This window comes from Nanorana parkeri, unplaced genomic scaffold, assembly GCF_000935625.1.
Source record: "Nanorana parkeri isolate BGI_ZX_2015 unplaced genomic scaffold, ASM93562v1 scaffold469, whole genome shotgun sequence".
Lineage (NCBI taxonomy): Eukaryota > Metazoa > Chordata > Amphibia > Anura > Dicroglossidae > Nanorana > Nanorana parkeri.
Window position 1 is genome coordinate 559,060 of NW_017306737.1, and position 22,598 is coordinate 581,657.

The 22,598-nt window shown below is 44.4% G+C and overlaps 1 protein-coding gene across 1 annotated transcript in view; it reads right to left on the bottom strand.

The window, feature by feature from the left end:
* LOC108790375 (VPS10 domain-containing receptor SorCS1-like) overlaps window positions 1-22,598 on the bottom strand; it is a 475,033-nt gene that overhangs the window by 874 nt on the left and 451,561 nt on the right. Inside the window, exons 25-26 of the mRNA XM_018560623.1 lie at window positions 15,426-15,531; window positions 15,179-15,342 (exon numbers count right to left, since the gene is read on the bottom strand). Of these exons, the coding sequence (XP_018416125.1) occupies window positions 15,179-15,342; window positions 15,426-15,531 (270 nt within the window). The remainder of the gene's footprint in view (window positions 1-15,178; window positions 15,343-15,425; window positions 15,532-22,598) is intronic.

Sequence of the window (22,598 nt, forward strand, 5' to 3'; positions counted from 1 at the left end):
GCACCACCCCCCCCCCCCCCCCCCCCCACCCGGGGGATTTAATAAAATATTGACGAGCGGTCATTCCACACACATCGACGATTAGCAAAAATTAGATGTGTTGATTTGATTAACAAAAAGCTACAATATATCTATAATGTAATATATTGCCTCTATATATATCTATAGATATATTCACACTGTATATAGCTTGCTAGTCCATAGATGCATTAGTTGCCTTAGTTTTCTTTTCTCAGGCCAAGACCATTTTCACCAAGTACAGGGCACACCTGTTGGCCCTCATTCACACTAGAAACATCCCGCATGTACAGCTCCGTCCACGGCCATATTGGGCAGCTCACGGATAGGACAGGTGCTGCGTGCATGGCCATATCGGGCAGCTCACGGGAAGGACAGGTGCTTCGTGTGATTAGTACGAAGCCCCCTTCCTTCTCTATGGGACTACACGGCCATACACCCTCCTACAAGGTGATCAAGTGCAGGTCCGTGCGGGTGCGTGTTTCCTGGCTCGGACGCAGACAGGATCCATCCTGTCAGCGTACAAGTACACTCACCCGCACGGATGAGCGTAGGGCAGCGTATGGCCACGTAGTCTCATAGAGAAGGACAGGGGCTGTGGACTAATCACACGCAGCACCTGTCCTTCCCTGGAGCTGCCCGATGCGGCCGTGCACGCAGAACGGAGCTGTACGTGCCAGCCGTTTCTAGCATGAATGAGGGCTTGATCCTACCAGGAATGCCGTGCCCTCGTCATTTCCTGTACTGAACAAACAGCCATCCCAGCTATCTTCTGTTACTTACAGACCACCATCCTCCCCAATGTAATGAGGAGAAGAGGAGGTTTTAAAGTCCAAATCAGGGTGGCAAAGCTGCTCCTTAATAGATACAGTGCAGTCAGTGAACATTTTCCTTCTGTGACCTACAAAGCCACACTTCTCCATGGAATGGGTTTTAGAAGAGGGACAGGTGTTTGTAGCCCAAATCAGGAGAGCTGTCCCAGGGTGACAACAATGGATGCTCCTCCATGGATGCAGTGCAGCGAATGAGTGTTGTCACCCAGGGACCGGAAGGGTGTTACTGGAAGGATCAGCAGGTGAAAATAAAGCCAAACTAATGTATCCCCCACACCTAAGGACAGGTAAGCTGCAATGTATTACATTTTTGTTTTTGCGTTTAGGTTCTCGCTCCCTATGAATTAAATATGAAATAATTTGAAATAAAATGTTCTTGTTTTGTTTACTAAATTTAACACTGTAATGTTGGTCATCAAATATTTATAAAATCCCACCGCTGGTATTAAAGGATCAGTTCACCCGAGGCTGATATTTCAGAGTATGGTAGGAGCTGAAGAGCAAAAACCCTCTACTGGTGAGATCTGGATTCTCTACTGGTGAGATCTCTGTGCTCAATTCCCGGGTCTGCACACCTGCTGTGCCCATTAAAAGGGGCTCCCACTATCCCTGTGCTAGGTTCCTGGGTCTGTGTACCTGTTGTGCCCATTATGAGGGGCTCCCTCCATCCCTGTGCTGAGTTTCTGGGTCTGCACACCTGCTGTGCCCATTAAAAGGGGCTCCCACTATCCCTGTGCTAGGTTCCCGGGTCTGTACACCTGCTGTTGTGCCCATTATGAAGGGCTTCCTCCATCCCTGTTGGGTTTATTTATTTTATATAAAGAAGAATGTAACAGGAGCTGGAACACACAGAGGTTGGCAAGGACAACAGGTGAGTAAGAGTTGGGAACTATAACCGAGAGATCTCACTTTTGGAGTACCCTAGACATGTAAGAAGCCAGAAGATGACCTCAGCCCGCTGCCTAGAACTGAAATATCAGTTTGAGTGAATTGGTAAACATTTTAGGCCTCCATTCAGATCTGACAGAAAAGAGAGCAGACACAAAGATCACAAGACAAGTAACACACAAAGAATAGGGACGGTTTTGAAGAGAAGGGTAAGAGGTTTCTTTATTTCTGTTTTGATTTGACTTCTTTTGTTGCCTATTCTGCTTTGTCCGGCCGTACACAATGTGACTTTTATGAGAGTGTTGCTTCCAGTTTAAGGGTTTCTAGAGATATCTAAAGTAAGTGCTTGTACACAACAGAAGTACCACTCAATATGAGGACCATTCGTGTCTTGATATAAGATGAACTCCAGGCAAAGAGCTACACAACCCGAATGCTATACAAATAAGAGAGTTTATTATTTTGTTGTCAAAAGATTTCCTGTCTATCCCGTTTTTACCAATTCATACAGCTCCGCCAGACCACAGAGCCCTGTCCAGCAGGCAAGAGACCTGATTTTACTGTGCTGCACTTCGGTAATACTTGTTCCCCACTCAGCCTGTGACTGGGCAGTGAAAGGAGAAGTAGCAGACTGATGAACTCATCTCTGTGCACTGGCCGCATCTCCGCATTAGCCTCCTATAGACTTCTACAAGGCCGCCTAGATTTATTCTGGCCTCAGAACATAGAAGTCAATGGAGAAAGTCTGCAACGGTAAGGGTGGGCTTAAAGGACAAGTGAGCTTTGGTTCAAAGTTTGCTCATCCTTTAAATTACACTATATCGCCTAAAGTTGACCGTCACACCCATATTAGCTTGTTGGACATCCCATATTCATGGGGATTACTATGGAGGTGACCCTCCTTTGGTGCTATGGAGGCCAAAAGTTGACCGTCACACCCATATAAGCTTGTTGGACATCCTATTGTCATGGGGATTACTATGGAGGTGACCCTCCTTTGGTGCTATAGAGGCCAAAAGTTGACCGTCAGACCCATATTAGCTTGTTGGACATCCAATAGTCATGGGGATTACTACGGAGGTGACCCTCCTTTGGTGCTATGGAGGCCCCACTCTTTTGGGAAGGTTTTCTCCATGAATTTGGGGTGTGTCTGTGGAAATTTGTGCCCATTTGTTGTCTCAGGTACTGATGTTGGATAAAAAGACCTGGCTCATAATCAAAGGTGTTCAGTAGGGTTGAGGCCAGGATTCTGTGCAGGACATTCAAGTTCCTCCACACCAAACTGGTCCAAGCATATCCTTATGGAGCTGGCTTTGCTCCAGTCATGCTGGATAAGTATAAAGGTGTGTAGGCATCTATTTGGCTAAAAATAAACTAAAGATAGAAATATATTGGTAGAAAAAGGTGCTTGGTAGGATTCTTCTGTAATCACCATCTTACCGTAAAGCATAAGTGAAATACTGGCCCTTCAGATTGTACGGTTTGCAAAGTTGCAATATTCAGTGAGCAATGCCAAGACTTTTATGGGGCTAATGATATTTAATTCTCGCTTGCAGTATTTTCAGCTGCTGTAGTTTCTTGCTGTACTCCGAGGCCGCTATAATATATTGTGCATTGTCTAAAAGGCTGCTAGTGAGCTTCCTCTTCCCTGCTCCTGGTTTATGGCCACTTACAGCCCCAGGTGAGATAATTGCTGCACTCCCGCCGCTTCCTATGAATTACACAGACAGAAGGTGGAACTGTGTATTAGCCACTGCTGAATGTGATGCAGGTTCTGGGTGCAGACTTCACGTGGTGGGTGTTTAAGCAAGTGTAAAGGCCGCAGATTATCACTGTGAGGTATTCATGGTGGGGTTGAAAACCATTTTACTGGTCTAGTATAATCTGTAAAATTATGTTTGCAGATCTCAAATTATCGGCATGGGCGTGTTTACTACTTGAATCATTTAAGAGGTTCAGCAGGCTGAATAGTTTTAAATTGTGATTGTATCAGCATCTCTTTCCAGCATTCTCTCTATACCCCCTCCTCCTTATCTCCCTCCCTCCCTCACTTTAGCCCCTCGCCATCCTTCTTTATAGCCCATCTCTATCTTTCTAGTCTGCTCCCTCTTTCTAGTTGCTCCCTCTTTCTAGTTGCTCCCTCTTTCTAGTCCGCTCCCTCTTTCTGGCCCCCCTCTCTTTCTTTCTAGCTCCACTTTCTCTTTTTAGCTTCCCTCCATCATTCAATCCCATTTCACTCTTTCCAGCTCCTTTCCCTTTTTCTAACCTGATCCCAATTTTTAGCCCATCTCGATATTTCTCGTCTCTTTCCCTCTTTATAGCCCCTCTTCCACTTTATAGCTCTTCTCCATTTTTATATCCCCTGTCCATATTTCTAGTCCCTCTCCCTCTCATAAGCCTGCTCCCTCTTCCTAGCCCTTCTCCTTCTTCCCAGCCCCTCTCCCTTTCATAAGTCCGCTCTCTCTCTTTCTAGCCCCTTCTCGTTCTTGCTAGCCCTAATCCCTTTCATGAGTCCACTCTCTCTTTCTAGCCCCTCTTCCTAGCCCCTCTCCCTTTCATAAGTCTGCTCTCTCTTTCTATCTCCTCTCCCTTTCCCCAGCTCCTCTCCTTCTTTCTAGCCCCTCTCCTTCTTTCTAGATCCTCTCCTTCTTTCTAGCCCCTCTCCTTCTTTCTAGCCCCTCTCCTTCTTTCTAGCCCCTTATACTTTATAAACATTTTCCCTCTTCCTAGCCCCTCTCCCTTTCATAAGTCTGCTCTCTCGCTTCAGCCTCTCTCCCTTTTCCTAGCCCCTCTCCTTCTTTCTATCCCATCTCCCTCTTCCAAGCCCTTGTCACTCTTTCTAGATTTCCTCTTTTTATGTCTTCTTTCATCCCCTTTCCATCTCTCTGTCTTTCCATCTCTCAGTCTTTCCATCTCTCTGTCTTTCCATCTCTCAGTCTTTCCATCTCTCTGTCTTTCTATCTCTCTCCCTTTGTCTTTTTTCTCACTGATTTTCTTCCTCACTGTCTCTAAGCAAATCTGTTATCTGGGTAGAATCAGGCAGCGCACACTCTGGTTACCTTGTTTCTAGTTATTACAAATAAAAGCAGATTTGGTTTTACAAGCACAAAGCATCCAAGCATATTAATTCCTTCTTGTACAGCCCTTTTCTTCACTAGACATTTTTTTTTTTACACCTTCCTTTAATCTCGGTTCTATAAAATTCAGACAGTCTGAGCCTTACATTTGCATTTGGCTGTTTCAGCTGCTGTCCTTGGTGCTGATCCTTTAATATCTCGCTGAAAACACTTTAAAGGGTTTCAAGTTATGCAGCCAATGGTACATTATGACTTTGAAACTGTGATAATGTTATATGAAATTTCCCCCTCCCCCCCATGCAATGTGTTCATGGGTCCAGGTATCTTAAAGGAGATTTGAGAGCGGAAATAATTATAACAAATGTGCTTTGCTGCCACAAATGTCCAACTTCCTAGTTTATTTATTATTTATTTATGTAAAAGTCTTCTGCTAGAGCGAAATACCTGCGGAAAAATTTAGAAATGACAGATAATTGGCTTATATTAAAAAATGTATTCTAACCTAAATGTGGGGCTTTTACAACAAGAAAGACTGATCATAATTTTACATGTGAATGTACTATAAATTCCTGAAAAACATCGACCCATAACTTTCCTCTGAGACACCCCTACAAATTATTGAATGTTTCCAGTGGAAGGTGCAGTTACTTCTACAGCATAAAAAGCCATTTTAGACAATTGTGTCTTTCCAGCCTTGTGGTTTGGTGGAGACCCTTTTCTGTTCCAGCATGACTTTGCCCCCATGTACAAAACCAGCTCCATAAAGACACGGTGTGACCAGTTTGGTGTGAAGGAACTTGAGAGGCCTGCACAGAACCCTGACCTCAAACCTACAGAAAACCTTTAGGATGAACTGGAACACCAATTGTGAACCAGGTCAGGACCTGAACTCACAAATGCTCTTTTGTCTGAATGGGCGCACATTCCCAATGACATTCTCCAAAACCTTGTGAAAAAGCCTTCCCAGAAGAGTGGAGGTTGTTCTAGCCATGGGTAAAGAAACATTGGCAGAGGAAGAAGCGCTACGACCAAATGAGAATTGGTGGCTGTGATCGCCAATGGGCAGGAAATTGAATGGGCTGGAGATGACGACTTCTCAAGCCCATTCAATTCCCTGCCCATTAGCAATCACACACACCAATTCTCATTTGGTTGTAGCGCTTCTTCCTCTGCCTTTGTTTCTTTACACACACACATGTCGGACACCCCGGTCTGTACAAATTAGAAGCGGCACACCTAACCATCCCCACCGAGCCCATTTGCTCCCCAAGGTGAACGCTGTAACTTTGGACTTTCTCCTAAAAACATTCCACTGTTATAGCCATTGGGAGGGGTGGGGGGGTGATTATATTTATGTCCATGGTTGTGGAATGGGATGTCCAACAAGCTCATACAGGCGTGATGGTAAGATGGCCACTTGGCCGCCAACATTTGGCCATGTAGTATATATGCACCCTCTGCTGATCATCTCTTCAATGTGCTCAGTACCTATCATCCTTAAAGCCCAACTTCAGTCTTTGGATTTAACACAACCATTTCAACGATAAAAATTAAGTAAGGATTTGGCTTTCGAAACACTTTAGGTACATTCACACTTTTCATTTGCTTGATTAAATCCCATCTGCCTGTATTCTTCCAGCATCTTACCGGCCCTTACTTCAGTGTAGATCCCTCTGTCAGTAACATTTGCCAGATTCATAGTTCAGCCAATGATATATGTGCCCACACCAATCACTTTTAAACACACGCTGTTTTCAAGTGGAAAATCATTAATTTTTATCAGTAAACAGTATTGTCTAAGTCTACATTCCCCACACTGCAAAGGAGCCTAACATTGTCATTTGCATACTCTGGCATTTGCATTGGATGCAGGTAATTATGATTACTCTAATAAATGATTATAACTGCAGGATGAAAGTAGTACCATGGGCGGTGAATGCAGATGAATCTAGGTGTGTTAACGGGTCCAGACTGACCTGCTTTTTATGAATATGAACCATGTTTGCTGATTGCACGGCTACAATTGAGCCTGTGCTTTGACCATGTAGGGGGTTACTGTAATAGCAGACCCTCCAGCAGCACATACTCCCTATCCTTTGCTCCTCTGCTGTTCTGTCATCTCAGAAAAGTGAACGGAAATGCCAAGTACTTTTAATGTATGAAAGAGCATGCGAATCACTTAGCTTCCTCCCATGTGACAGTGCTGGTGCTAAATGACTGGTTTCTTAGGCTTTCAGTGCTGTCACATAGGGGCGGTATGGCTTGAAGCTTACACAGGGTTAAGTGTCTTCTCTCTCAGCAAACAGAGAGATTGGCAAGGCAGTGAAGGGAAGATGAATATGTGCAACTGGTGGGAACGTGTTGGTTTGTCCTGCATCGGTAAAGCATACGTTCAATGTAAAAGCATCACAATTAAAGTTTAATAAACATAATAATGGCTCCAAATATGCTCTCCCCCCGAAAGCCCTGTAAGTGCAGTCTAGTTCCCCTTCAGAGCTACCCTGTTGCTGCAACAGAACTGGCAGGGTTATTCACAAAAGGGTGAAGAGTTTGGAGAAGGCCGGAGAAGTGAACAATCTAGGACAACATAGCTGATATGGAAAAATCCTCCAATTCAGCTCACTTTCCAGTTCAGCAATGTTGTCCTAGATTGTTCCCTTCTCCGGCCTTCTCCAAACTCGTCACCCTTCTGTGAATATCCCTGCGAGTGCCCAAAAAGCAACCTTGCAAAAGAAGACTAATACTCACCTGCCACCGGTACAAGCATCATTAGATGCTCATGAATACCTTCCATCTTTTTTTCGGACCTTCTGTAGCTTTTTTGGAGATGCCCAAATGCCAAAATAGACTTCCTGAAAATTTGAAGATAGGGAAGCCCCCTGCCGGTATCCCACAGTCCATTACTGGACAAGTAACCTATCAGGAGGTCCAGTCATTGTCTAATGGAATCATTGGGGTAGTGTATACATAGACTTTAAAAAAGCCGATATTTGCTTAGGTAGCTTAGGGTTGACTTTGAGGGCCCCAGCAAGTCAAATTAAGGTATGTACTGACACCTAGTGGTGCCAGCCCTTCTATGTATGTATAGGTTTTGAGTGGGGTTTTTTTTAGTGGTTTTTTATGACCATGGATGATTACATTAGCTGAGTTTAGGAAACTATTTTATGAGCTGAAGGAATCTATAATTAAACTAAAGAAGTTTATAAATACTCACCTGCCCCACCGTCATCTCCCCGAATCTTTGCTCTCCATCAAAAAAACTTTACGCCTGACCCTTCCGAGAGTGTCAAATGACTGTATCTCCTGCCACACGCTGTGGTTCCATCCACCAACCTCAATCCTGTAGAGATGTAGGGGTTGGCGGATGGAGCCAAGGTGCATAGCAGGGACCAAGCATTCAACGCTACCAGAACTGCATCAGATTGGAAGATTCTGACGTAGCTCCGAGGATCCAAGGAACGGTTGCCAGAATAGGGGAGTATTACTGGTCCTATAACAGGCTGCTTCTTAGGCACTTCTTTTGTTGAGACAGTAACTTTATTCAAAGACCTTTCTATCAACCTAAATGCTGCCCACTTAAACAGAGACTGCCAGGAAAGAAGCTGCCATTGCTGTGTGAGCTCCAGAATGATTCTCTTCCTTGCTTCCTCAAGTCACTGACTTGAAGCAAGCAAGAAAGCATTGGCATCTCTGACCTCACTGGCTGCTCAAGTGTTTTAAGTTATTGTTGCAATTTATCATAAAGCAAATCATTTTTTTCCATAGAGGTATAGAGGAAAAAATTGCTCCCAACACTCACACCCAACACGCACAGGAGGGAATTTATCAAAACTGGAGTAGACAAAAAAGGGAGCAGCTGTGCATGGCAACCAATCAGCTTCTCTTTTTCATTTTCAAATCTTAACTGAACAAACTGAATACAGAAGCTGATTGGCTGCCCTGTACAGCTGCTCCAGATTTTGTCTGCTCCTGTTTTGATAAATTCCCCTTACTGTGCCTTATGTAGGAGCCATACAAAGGGTGCTGTGGCTGGCCCGGATATGACAATGTTAGTTGGCTGGCCATTCTGCTGACTGCTTGCCTTTATTGCTTGCTAAGTATCCAGATCAGGACTTGTGATGCCTTTTCTAGGACTGAGACTCAGAAAGCATTGATGCCACAGATAACCAGGCAGCTAGCATTTCAGAAATAGATCCGCAAAGGCATTTTGCTTAAAAAAAATAATAGCGATGGCAGCTCCCATATTTCAATCATGAATAAAGCCCAAATGAACGTTCAGTTTCGGTCAGCTAAAGGAGAACTATGAGGGGAGTGCTTTTCACTCACCTCATAGTTCTAGCCGACCTGTGACAATGAGACTGTCCCAGGTCGGCTCAGTAGATCGGGAGGTGAGCGAACACATACCGGCGTTCGCTCACCTCTCGATCCTGTCATGGCTCTCTGCCGTGACAGGAGAGGGGCTGGATTCCCCCCTCCCCGCTCCGATCCGCCAGCGCTGACAGGCGGAACGGACAGGGGAGGGGGCGTGTACAGCTGGCTTTGCCTCTAGATAGGCAGAGCCAGCTGTCAGTCACGCAGCTGGGCGGATCCCGGCACAATTGTCGGGATCCGCTTCAGCTGCGGCGTCTCTAAGGAGAACTATGGGGAAAAGCCTTAACCCCATAGTTCTCCTTTAATATGCTCCTGGTCCATCAAAACAAAAGGTGCACAAAATCTCACTGTTGGTTTTCTTTTGAAGGCTGCCACAGCCTGAGTAGAAATGCCTGACCCATGCTAGCATACTGTAAAGGAGGACTGCTTTTCCATGTGTTAGAAGCAATGGTCTCTCTGTAGAGGTCCAGTATGCCCCCCTGCTGAATCAGAGCTAGAACCCATCAATCAGCATGGAGCATGAGCCTTTCTGATTGGAGAGCCTTTCTGATCAGAGAGTCTGGCATGTCCCTTGCTGAGTCAGAGCAAGAGCTCCCCAATCAGAAAGGGTGTCCAATCAGAAAGGGTGTCCAATCAGAAAGGCGTATTCTCCATGCTGATTGAAGAGTTCTAGCACTGACTCAGCAGGGGACATGCCAGACCTCTGCAGAAAGTCCACTGCTTCCACAAAGAGAGAAAGGGACCATTTCTGCATCATGCTTGTAGGGGACAGCCCACTCAGTCTGTGGCTGCTTTCTAAAGGAAATAAGGTTTGCACACTTTTTAAAGAACCTGGAATGCATTTAAAAGGAGAACTTTGGGGTCAGGGCTTTTCCCCATAGTTCTCCTAAGGGTCACGGGAGAACACAAACTTCTCCTGTGACCCAAAGCTCAGTATGCCGCAAGCTACAGCTCACTATGAGACGCCGCAGTCGGGACGGATCCCGACAATACTGTCTGTGGATCCACCCAGCTGCGGGATTGACAGCTGGCTCTGACAATCCAGAGGCAGAGCCAGCTGTACCTGCCCCCTCCCCCGTCCATTTCACCAGTCAGCGCTGGAGGATCGGACAGGGGAGGTGGGGGGAATCCCTGCAGGGAGCCGTGAGTGACAGTCACGGCTCTCTGCATGGATAGATCTAGAAGTGAGCGAGCGCCGGTATGTGTTCGCTCACTTCCCGAGCTACTGAGCCGACCTGTGACAGTCTCATTGTCACAGGTCGGCCCAGATTTTGAGGCTGAGTGAAAATCACTCGTCTCATACTTCTCCTTTAAGTAAAAGTTCAATTAGGCTTCAATTATGACCACTGCAGGTATTGCATAAACATGCCAATGCTGTTCATTGTATAATGGACATACTGAGGTTTTTTTTTAATTTATATAATATTGCAAGGTTGCTTTGTTGAAGGTAAAAAAAAGTCTGTGTCCTCTACGACAAAGTGAACGTGCAGCAGCTTCTATGGTGAGGTGTTTCAACTCCTGATAATGAAAGGGAATTTGAAATGAGCTCTTATTAAGCCCTTTTCATGGATTCTGTAGCAGCTCCTCCTGAGCTGGCTTATTTTGTTTAATGTGATTCATTCATTAATTCAGGATCAGAAGTGACTGTTTGAATTATGACAATCAGTCTTGGTTAGCGGTCCTTTTTTTTTTTTTTCCTTGTTCGGAAGCACCCAGCAGTGGACGGCCGGGGCGCTCCAATTACTTGCACGTCTCAGGGGTTAGTTAGGGAGACAGGTAGGGTGACAAAGGGAATATGTAATAAAGATTACACAATCGCAGGGATTCAATAACATTTTGCAATTTATAGCCGCAATGCGCTAGTTTGCGAGGTTCCTGAAATTCTAATTGTGTGATGGAATGGTGGCTGGGCTCAGAGGCGGTGTCCTTGAGAGGGAGCTAATGTGATAAGTGTTGAATAAGGTCTTTATTAGGCACAAAAGAAGCACGTCTTCTGCATGTAAAAAAAAACACACAACTTTAGCTAAGTTCATTGACTACAATGGGGATAGATGACAGTCAGAGCAATCCGTTGCTGTGTTTTCAGTGCTACTTGGCATTAGTGGTCTTTTATGAACCTGTTAAAGGGGCTCCAGAGATTCTGCTAATTTTTATTGAAAGCTATATATAGTTACGGCTTCAAAGGATAACTATTTTTTTTTTTTTCCAGTTCAGTTATCCTTTAAGTGATCGGAGAGTCTGGCATGTCCATTGCTGAGTCGGAGCAAGAGCTCCCCAGCATTTTCCTCAGTCTTATACACTAAGATCAAATGTTTTTGGACACCTGACCATCACACATATGCTACATGGCCAAGGCATGCGGATACCCCTTCAAATGATTGAGTTCAGGCATGTCCAGTGAAGGGTACTGTTAAAGGAGAACTATGAGGGGGGGCGCTTTTCACTCACCTCATAGTTCTAGCCGACATGTGACAATGAGACTGTCACAGGTCGGCTCAGTAGATCGGGAGGTGAGCGAACACATACCGGCGTTCGCTCACCTCTCGATCCTGTCACGGCTCTCTGCCGTGACAGGGGAGGGGCTGGATTCCCCACTCCGCCAGCGCTGACTGGCGGAACGGACAGGGGAGGGGGTGGGTACAGCTGGCCCTGCCTCTAGATTAGATAGGCAGAGCCAGCTGTCAGTCACGCAGCTGGGCGGATCCTGGCATAATTGTCGGGATCCGCTTCAGCTGCGGCATCTCAGTATACCGTGAGCTACAGCTCGCGGTATACTGAGCCTAGGGTGATGGGAGGACGCTAGCTCTGTAACCGCCATGATGGTGCGCCACCTGCTGGATTAATAGGGAAACCTAATTGCACTGATAAAGACCACAGTGAGAGCTCTCCTTCCACCAGGCCACCTCTGCTGTTTGGAAGATTACAAATTTCAGTGCACACCTGATTTCAGTGTCTCAGCAACAAATGGGGCCATGCGGGCCACACTGTGTCACTGGTTGCTAGGACACAGAGGGCCCCCACAGTGTCACTGGTCGTTATAGTGCACCCGCCTGTGTCCTAGTAACCAATGGCACAATGCAGCCTAGCAACCAGCATCTTAGCAACCAATGATGTTGTGCGCATCTCATAGTATCATTGGTGCCTAGAACACAGGCGGCCCTGAGTTAAAGGAGAACTATGAGGTGAGTGCTTTTATCTCACCTCATAGTTCTAGCAGACCTGTGACAATGAGACTGTCACAGGTCGGCTCAGTAGATCGGGAGGTGAGCGAACACATACCGGCGTTCGCTCACCTCTCGATCCTGTCACGGCTCTCTGCCGTGACAGGGGAGGGGCTGGATTCCCCCCTCCGCCAGCGCTGACTGGCGGAACGGACAGGGGAGGGGGTGGGTACAGCTGGCTCTGCCTCTAGATAGGCAGAGCCAGCTGTCAGTCACGCAGCTGGGCGGATTCCGGCATAATTGTCGAGATCCGCTTCAGCTGCGGCGTCTCAGTATACTGTAGCTGTAGCTCACGGTATACTGAGCCTAGTGTGAAGGGAGGACACTAGTTTGTGTCCTCCCTTTACCCTAAGGAGAACTATGGGGAAAAGCCTTAACCCCATAGTTCTCCTTTAATGCTATACCTGTCGTAATCTCCCAGCTCCCTCTGGTGGTTGCTTGCTGCCACTGTACCTATCCTAGTCTTGTAAGCTGTGGGCTGATTAGCCTGGCCACACACACCTCAGTATCTCTCCGTCAGCTGTGGGCTGATAAGCCTGGCCACACAACCCTCACTATCTCTTTGTCAGTTTCGGGCTCATGAGCCTGGCCACACACCCTTAGCATCTCTCCATCAGCTAAAGAGCTTTGCCACATGGCCTTCAGCCTTGGGATTGGTTGGTGGCACTTTCTTTAAGTATCTCAAGCCTGGAGCTCTGGGCTTGTTATAGTCAGTCTAGTTCATTCTAGTTGTGTCTGCACAAGCCAATATCGTGCCTTGTATATCTTGATCTTGTATCTTGCATCCTGTACTTTTCTTGAATCCTGTACCTGTCTTGTTTCCTGAATCCTGTACCATGTGTGTCCTGTATTTGTCTTGTAACCAGTTCCTTTCTTGTGTTTTGTATCCAGATCCTGTCTGCTATCTTGATTTCTGTTTATATCTTTTGTTTTGTCACCAGTCAGCATTACTCCTTTGTTCCTGGGGGGGCACCTGCAACATTTATAGCCAGAGTGTATAGTTTGGGGGTAATCCAAGTACCCGTAGGCACACTAGTCTTAGGGGAAAGAAGGCTGCTAGAGGTGAAACAACTCACCACTATACACACTGACTATAGAGTCTGCATCCGGGCCTGATAATTCTAAACAAACCTTGTGGCAACAGGGTTTCAGCATGACTGTGCTCTTGTGTGCAAGCACAGCATCATAAAGACATGGTTAGACCAGTTTGATATAGAGGAACTCGTGTGTCCACCACAGAGCCCTGACCTCAACCCTACTGAAGACCTTTGAGATGAACTTGAAGGCTAATTGTGAGCGAGGTTTTTCATCCAACATCAGTTAGTGACCTCATGAATGGGCACACATTCCCACAGACATACTCTAAAGTGTTGTGGAAAGTGTACCGAGAAGAGTGGAGGTTACTATAGCTGCAAAAGGAGGGGGAATTCCATATTGCTCTCAAGCTTAAAGAGGTGTGAAGGTCAGATGCCCAAAAACCTTTATACTCATATACTGTAATATACTTACCTATCCATGCACCTCCGAGGTCCCCACTGGAAGACGCACAGCTTCTTCCTCATAGATTATCAGGCCAGGCCTTTTTGTTCCTTGTATGTGTGCTGCAAATCATTTCTACGGAAAGGCTTTCTAAAGTCCTTTACAACTGCTAAAGGCTTTTCCATAGGAATGGAGATCTATATAAGAGCCCACCACCCGGGAGGAGAAAATGTGCAGCTACCATCAGCCATAGAAGATTGGGGACAAGTAAGAGTCCTGAAGGAGTTGCTTGGGGGAAAGATTCAGAAGATAACTGTGCTAAAACTTCAGCTATCTTTAAATAACCAAAAGCATAGAGCATGCTCTTGTGATTATTCCTGTGGTTCTACACAGGAAAATAGCACATGTAGAGTGTCAATGCCTTTGTAATTGTGCAAACTCCCTGGCACTCCCTGACCTTCTTCTTAGAATGCTTTGAGGGAAGGGGGACACCTACGCTGAGACTTACATGAAGTCTATATTTGCTCAGTTCATTTCTTTTTAGCCTTGAGAAGCCAGTAAGTACAACGGAGGAATGTCATGACACTTAGTGGTACCTGCTCTTTTATGCATGTCTAAGTTTTACATGTTTTGATGATCATTAGTAATGCCACAAGATGAAACTAATATTAAGACCCTTTTTAGGTATGTATACTAGGGATATTTTTAAATGCATTCCATTAAATGACATATAAACCTTTACTGAATGTCATGTCATTTGCTAATACTGTTTTCCTTTATCACATATTAGTTCTACTGATCTCCTGCAGCCTCTCGGCAGCAGCTTCCTTTCTACATGTACCAAAGCAAATTAGTGCATGGCATTTCTCCGGGTGGGTTAACCTGAAGGCATCAACAATGAACCATGTACAATATGCATTGGCATGGCCTTTGGAGGCCCTGGGATAGTATCCATTGGGATAATAAGTGACAGGATGACAATGCAAGGAAACAAAAGAATATATAATAGTCACCCTACTGCAGGAAGTGCTTTGGGTTTAGTGATTGGGTTTGCTCTCATGTGCTCATAGTAAATCATGTGTACAGTATTCTGATGCAGGGTGAGATCTACAAGACTCACCAGCTTCTTAAAAGTTATATTTTTGTCTTTGTTTTAATGCTTTGCAAATATTTATTGAATCCCTCTGACTATCTCAGAAAAAGAAGGGTTATACAGAGTGCTCGGTCAGACAGGTACAGCTAGCAAGGTTGGGTTCCTGCCCAGCAAATCAAGGACTAGCTACTTATTTACCTATGGGCTGTGCTTCCAACTTGCCCTCTAACAGATGTTGAGGACCCACCGACTGAGTCTGAGTGACAATGGGTGACAAGCTTTCATTTTGACTGCCTGGACTGACCATCTCTCGCTCTTTCTCATTCTGCATCTGTGCATATACATTAATTCCAGGAATTTTCCTAAAAACATCAACAGAGACGTCATTGCTTTGGGCAGCAGTCGGCCGGCGACACCACTAGAAGAGGAACATGACTGCTATTACCTTTTGAATTTGTAGATGACGAAGACGGCCAGCCCCACGAAGACCACGGACAACAGCATGAGCATGGCCGAGCCGCTGTGACTTGGCGTCAGGTCCACCAAGGGAGCTGCAAAGGGCAAAGTGGCTAAGTTTATTGACTATGAAAGGCAAAGGAGAATGCTTCAAGACTTCAGAACAATTACAGCACAAATATGTAGTAAATATAACATCTAGGACAGGGACATTTTAAGAAATGAGTGGGCTCAGATATCTCATTAGTGGGTCCCCCATTTCTTAAAACAGACTCCCCAGTAGTCTTCAATCTGGAGACATAGTCCATTATGCCCTGCATAGGTCTTATCCTCATCACCATAATCAGCAACCTAATGACTTCAATCAGTGACTCGTTACTGTGATGGCAAGCAGGTTTTGCTGTGCTGCTTAAACTGATATGCAGCAGAACTCCAGGATTGTTGGTGGATCTGGTGGTGGATCTGTTGGTGGACTCCCCTGATCTGGTGATCCCCATTTTTATAACTAATAAAGCAACCCTAATCTTGGGCCTTGTGGTATGGTAACGGTGGCACCGGACTCATGAATTTGACACATGATGAACTCAAAATCACTAAAATTAAACCATTTCAGCCTGAACAAATAGAACTTTGTGTGACCTTGCATGCCGCTTCTGTCTCTTTATTCAACAGACACTGGAATTTTCTCTAAAAGATGCTCGAAACATCTGGAAAAAATGCTCCACAACATGCAATCCATTAATGATCCAATATTATTGACATTCCATCTGTAAATGGTCCAGTACGATACATACACTAAACTCTGAAAAAGGTTTTATCCAACTCACTGGAAGTGGCATTGGATCTCATTCGACTGGCCCGGCCTCTTATGATGGTCCCACACACAATCCAGGCAATACATGGACTTTTTTTACTGCCTTCACCAAGCAGGTCCTAAAAAGGGGCTCGGATACCAGTTCCTGCCCCACAAGGATTATTTTCCCATGCTCATCTATCATGGGGAAGCCATGGTTGCCATGTTGGTGAACTTCCATCGCAAAGGCTAAACTAATACTTACAGGGGAACAGTGCCTAATCTCTGCAGAGGTCCACTTGCACGTCGTCTCAACCAACCTGCCTTGCCCATTTTCTTCCAGACATTAATTTCTTCTTCTACATAAGACCAGCCCACCCATTCGAGCAGCAAACCACCTCATGTCACTAGTAGACATTACCAACGAGAGCAGTCTTAATAATCGTGACAATAAGGCCCCACCTACAAGCCTCTTACATCAATTAGCAAAAGTCACAGATGTCTGTTTGGCCAAAAATCTGCCCCAAACATTGGCTGATCATGTGTATCTGAAAAGAAGATCAGTCAGCCCCTTAGAAATATATACTGTATTTATAAATGCCCGGATGATGGCAAAGTCCTTTATTCACGTGACATGATGAATTTAAAATAAAGTTGGGGGGCTTTGGCACAGTTAGTAAATGTTTACACTAGATGGAGCTTTCAGTGGCTCAATGTAATTACTCTGTCATTCCCTTAACTGCAAATGCATCAGCCACACAGGGAGTACGTTGGCTTTATTTTTTTACTAGGTTGACCAACTCAAAGGGGTTGATTTACCAAACAGGCTTTAGTCCCTTTACACGGGAATTTGCACTTTGCAAGGGAATTTTCCCTTAGATTAGCGAATGAGGTAATGATGCACTGACTTCCATAATTCATATCATCAGTTGTATGCAAGCAAAAAAGATTGCTTTTGTATTTGGCTGGCTCGTAATTGGGTACACCTTGCAAAGTGAATTTGTACCAGATTCACTAAGCTAAGGAAAAATCCCCATGCAAAGTGCAAATTCCCTTGTAGAGTGAACAGCCAATTTGCCTTTAGTAAATCAACCCCAATGACTTGCATTGTGAAAAGGAGCAGTAAAGCACAGGAACCAGGGGCCGTGTATGTAATGAGCTAATATGCCCCATATATACAGACATTCCTCGCTTTACGGCTTACCTGTTTTGCGACTTACAACCAGCTCTCCGACCTTACGTGCGGGAATGTGGCAGAGGCAATGCGACGTCACGCCGGCGGAAGTGCTGTACTCCGTTCTTCACTGCGGGTCTTGGTAAGTATTTTATTGCCCGATTTACAGTACACTGTTCAGTACTGTACATCTGCAACACTATACAGTACTGTATACAGTTCCTCGCTTAACGACCAATTTGTTTAACGACCTGGTCGTAGGAACGGAACTCGGTCGTTAAGTGAGGAATAGGTGTGTTTATATAGATCTATATATATATAGATCTATATATATAGATCTATGTATATAGATCTATATATATATATATATATAGATATCTAATTAAAATCTGAATAGACAAGAGACATCAGTTCATTAAAAAAGAAAACAAGACAATAGTACGGTCTTTAATCTTCGTTACAACAACTGATTAATAGTTCGATTAAATCCCCAAACTTCTCTAATGAGAGGCCCATTACGGAAATGTAATGGAATTATACTTTGAGCATTGTTTGTTGGCCCATTTTTCTAATTGGCTTCTTATTAAAAATGCTGTTCATTTAAAAAGATGATGTTGTCTTTTCCTCTCTTCATCTCTCATACTTCAAGTTAATGCCTGATGCGAAGTGGCAGCTATTGGTGGTGTAAATGTAAAATGACTCCGGTGAAGGCAGACTGCTCCAAAACATAGACATGGATTTTCTCCTATGAGATATCGATGTTTTTTTTCTCTTTCTTTATTTCCATTTCAATTTACACAATGCCTGGGACCCTTCTATGCACTATGACAGGCATCTTATGGAAATATAGCGATCGTTGGAAAAGACCAAGTGCATAGAGTCATTCCTTTTTTTATTATTATGTTTTTGATCTTTTGGTCTGAGTCTATATTGGGCTCAAGCATTTTTAAATGTACTTACTGTTGTTTCAGCACCTGTGTTGGGAGTTTGTTTCAAACATCAACTACTCTATTGCTAAAATCATACAACTGTAAGGTTGGTTTTGAACTTTCCTCCTACTAGTTCAAGGTCATATCCCCATATTCTTGATTTCAGCTTCATATTGAAAATACTGTACTCTTAAACCCTTCATGTCTAAACTTTTCATGCGTGCCCATCCTTTCCCTTCATTTCGCAAAACTGGATATATTAAATTCCTGTAGTCTCTCCTTTTATCCCTCAGACATTTCACCATTTCTCTTGCCTGTCTCTGGACTTTTTCTATCTTTCCAATTTCTTTTTGTAAGTGCGAACTGGAAACAGTATTCTAAATGAGGTCTCACTAAAGATCTATATAGGGGAATCAGAACCCCTTTCTTCCTATTGCCAGGGAATCTGGGGATCCCTCTAGTGATAATAAAGATCTATATAGGGGAATCAGAACCCCTTTCTTCCTATTGCCAGGGAATCTGGGGATCCCTCTAGTGATAACCAAAGATCTATATAGGGGAATCTGGAACTCCTTCCTCCTGCTGGTGATCCCTCTAGTGATAATAAAGATCTATATAGAGGGATCAGGACCTCCTTCCTCCTGCTGGAGATCCCTCTAGTGATAACTAAAGATCAATATAGAAGAATAAGGACCTCCTTCCTCCTGCTGGTGATCCCTCTAGTGATAATAAAGATCTATATAGAGGGATCAGGACCTCCTTCCTCCTGCTGGGGACCCCTCTAGTGATAATAAAGATCTATATAGAGGAATAAGGACCTCCTTCCTCCTGCTGGACCTCTAGTGATAAATAAGATCTATATAGAGGAATCAGGACCACCGTCCTTCTACTGTGGATCCCTGTTAACAGGAGAACTTGCCACAATGTGCAAGTATGCATGGAAAACTTACCTTGAGTTTTCCCTCCTTCACTGATTACCTCTCCATGCTCTCTGTTGCTGCTATCCTCATTTTCTCCTACACTTGGTGCTCTTCTTCTTTGGCCATTGGGTGGACATCACCGATGATGCAACTCCTGCATATGCCCGGTGGAGTTGCATAATCTTGCCACCAGGCTCAAATATACAGATGCTAAGAGTGTACGCTGCCACAGCACATGCAAGAGACATAACTAGCAAATGGAAAAATGACTTTTTCAACATAAAGGCAGTTATTTTGACAGAAGAAACATACAAAGACTATACTATTGACTAGCATTTTTTTTCAAGGTAATTTCCACTTTAGGTTCTTTAGGGGCCTCTGTTGACAGGCATTGGTGCACTTCAAGCTGGTTTTGAATTCAAGTTTATTAGAATGCAAAACCAGTTTGAAGCAGATCAAATGCAGGTCAAAAGAAGGTTATTGATATCTCCAGACTAAAGGTACATGCAGCTTTTGGTTTGTGAATTTCCCTTATTTTGTCAGCAGGTGAAAAGGGATCTGTGTATTCCCAAGACGTGGGTGGCCTTTTATATGCACTCACTATACTTCATTATTTAAAGTGATAAAACTCCGGAGTTAAATCCTAAAAATGCATTCAAGTACCTTAACTATGAACAACAATGTATCTTATTTGTCTATCGCTCGGCTGTAAATCCTCCAATCATCTCTGAATTGGTGCTGACACTGTCCTTCCTTCTGGAGGGGGGCTACTTTTGTTCCCCATGGTCCCTGTATGTGTTGTAGAGTAGTCACCGCTCCAAGCTCGCTTCCGGTATGGACTACAATCTCACTACAAATTAGTAAACGAAACATGAGATTGTAGTCCATCCCGGGAGCGAGCTTGGAGCGGTGACTGCTTTACAACACACACAGGGACCATGGGGAACAAAGTGGCCCCCCTCCAGAAGGAAGAGTGTCAGCACAAATGGTGGTGTTTAATAGTTAACAGAGAACTGCGAACAATGATAACTGATAAGAGTACAGCGCAGGCGGAGAGCACAGGAAGTTGTCCGCTCACAAAGTTTCTGGCATGATCAACAGGGTTTTTTTTTGCACTTATCGAACAGATATAACAAAACACCTTCAATGGTATATTTAACAGGCCAAATGGAAGGCCAATTCATTGTAAGGGTTTACATATACTTTAAATGGAGAATTGAATTCTGGAGTGATGGTTTTTCTTTGTTTCATAATCATAATAATGTCTCAATTAAAGTGTCAGTCCACCCAAAGTAATATTTTAGCTATAAGTGGAATCAGTTCCTGGATGCTCCTGCAACATTGAGATCTCCTTGCTATAGTCTCCAAATTCTGTTCCTGTCCCACCTGGAAGCTTTGGCTGTTCGCGTCCACCTTGGTGTGTGCCAATCCCTCCTCTTACATTCTTCATAATATAATATAAAAGAAGTAAAATATCCTTCAGAATCCCCTTGTAATGATCACATCAGGTGAACAGACCCCCCGAGATCTCGCAATAGGGTCCCTGAGACACAGAGGAAATTGTCACGTGGTGTAACTCTCCAGCATCTACCAAACACTGACATATTAGTTTTGAGTGGACTGACCCTTTAATTTGTGAAACACAGAAAACAGCTCATTAGCTTCTCTGTAGATGCCTGTAAATGAATAGGCGTCCTGCAGAAGACAGCAGAAAGTGAGCTGTGGTATGCAATCCGTATAGAGCCGGGGCACTAGCAACATCTGCTCTGGCGCTAATGGTATGCAAGAACACGAATTGACATTCCCCAGGAACTTATTAACAACCGCGCTAGCAAGATGTAAGTTACACACTGTGGACCTTCTTATCTGCATCCTGCCTTTCCTCCACCGAGACGTCCCTGGATAATTTTCCACTTACTCGCAGTCTCCACTACATCTGTTACCTCCACTGGATTCCCAAGTATGATCTGGGACCTTATTTATAAGCAATTTGGACATATCTGGGACTTAGAAGGGTTTTATTCAGCTAGGTATGAGTAATTAGTTGGCTGTATTCAAAGGAAAGGATCATTGTGGATTTCTGTTTTTGCATTGGAAAAAACACCTTGCTTTGAAGGCCTAACAAGTTAATTTCTTAAGGTTCTACTGTTCCTGGAGCAATCTGAGTTATGCTCTTTATAATAATCGACATATACACAGGGCTGGATTTACTCTCTCTGCTGCCCCAATGAAGGTTCCTCAATGCGCCCCCCTGTATGCAGGCTGCATACAAGTGATCTTGGCGACATCGCTGAGATCACTTGTACAAAACAAGCAGCGCCTTCCCCGCTCTACATTTAGCCCTGCTTGCCCAAAGTAGGGGTAAATGTAGAAAACAACTACCCGCCCGGTGCCCGGAACTACATGTCCCAGATATCTGGAGATAGGAATTCCACACCCCTGCTGCCCCTCTACTCCCTGCTGCCCCGAGGCTGGGCCTCGGTTGGCCTTGTGGGAAATCCGGCCCTGCATGTACAGTAGTTAACTAGTATGAGAGACGATACGTACAACTAAAGCTAATGTTTTTTTTGTCCTTTAAATGTTCTTTTGGAGGTTTCTTTTTTTTTTGTGTGCCCAGAGTCACTCAACCTGGAACACTTGCTAAACACTGAGAACAGGACATCATGGCCCTGTCCCCAGAGCATAGCACCCTGCACCCACAGTGTATTGACAAAGACAGTAGTGCTGGCTTTATTACGTCAGCGCCACTCTCTGTATTATCCAAGATCACCCATGGCTGGAGAAGACCAAAGAGGACCCTCTGCATCAAGTGACCAGCCTGAACAAGGCGCCTTGAGTTGGGTATCAAAGCAACTCAATCAACTTCAGGCAAATCTTTTTTTCTTTTTTAATTTGTGGATGAAATGTTAAGCTAAAGCCATAAAAGGGGAAAAAAACCACAAAGAAAATGCAAAAAAAATGGCCTCTATGGCCTCCCAGACAGGTAATATGGTGATCAGACATTAACAAAAACACATAATGAAGAAATAAAAAACATCGATTCTCCATGTGACCTGTGGCCAATTGCCCCCTCCCCCCCCTTACATACAACCCAACTTATGTCCCTCTATACAACTCTTGTCTCTAATATATAATACAACTCATGTTTACTACATCTAAGCCTTTCTAATATACAATGCAACATGTCTCTCTAACAATACAGCTATTGTCCCTCTAACATATAATACAACTCATGTCTCTCAAACATACAACTCATGTCTCTCTGTAGGGCCACAGCCAGGAGTTTGTGTGCTACTGCGCATGAGCCGGTCCCAGTCTTTCGGGTTAGTTAAAAACATGAGCTAGT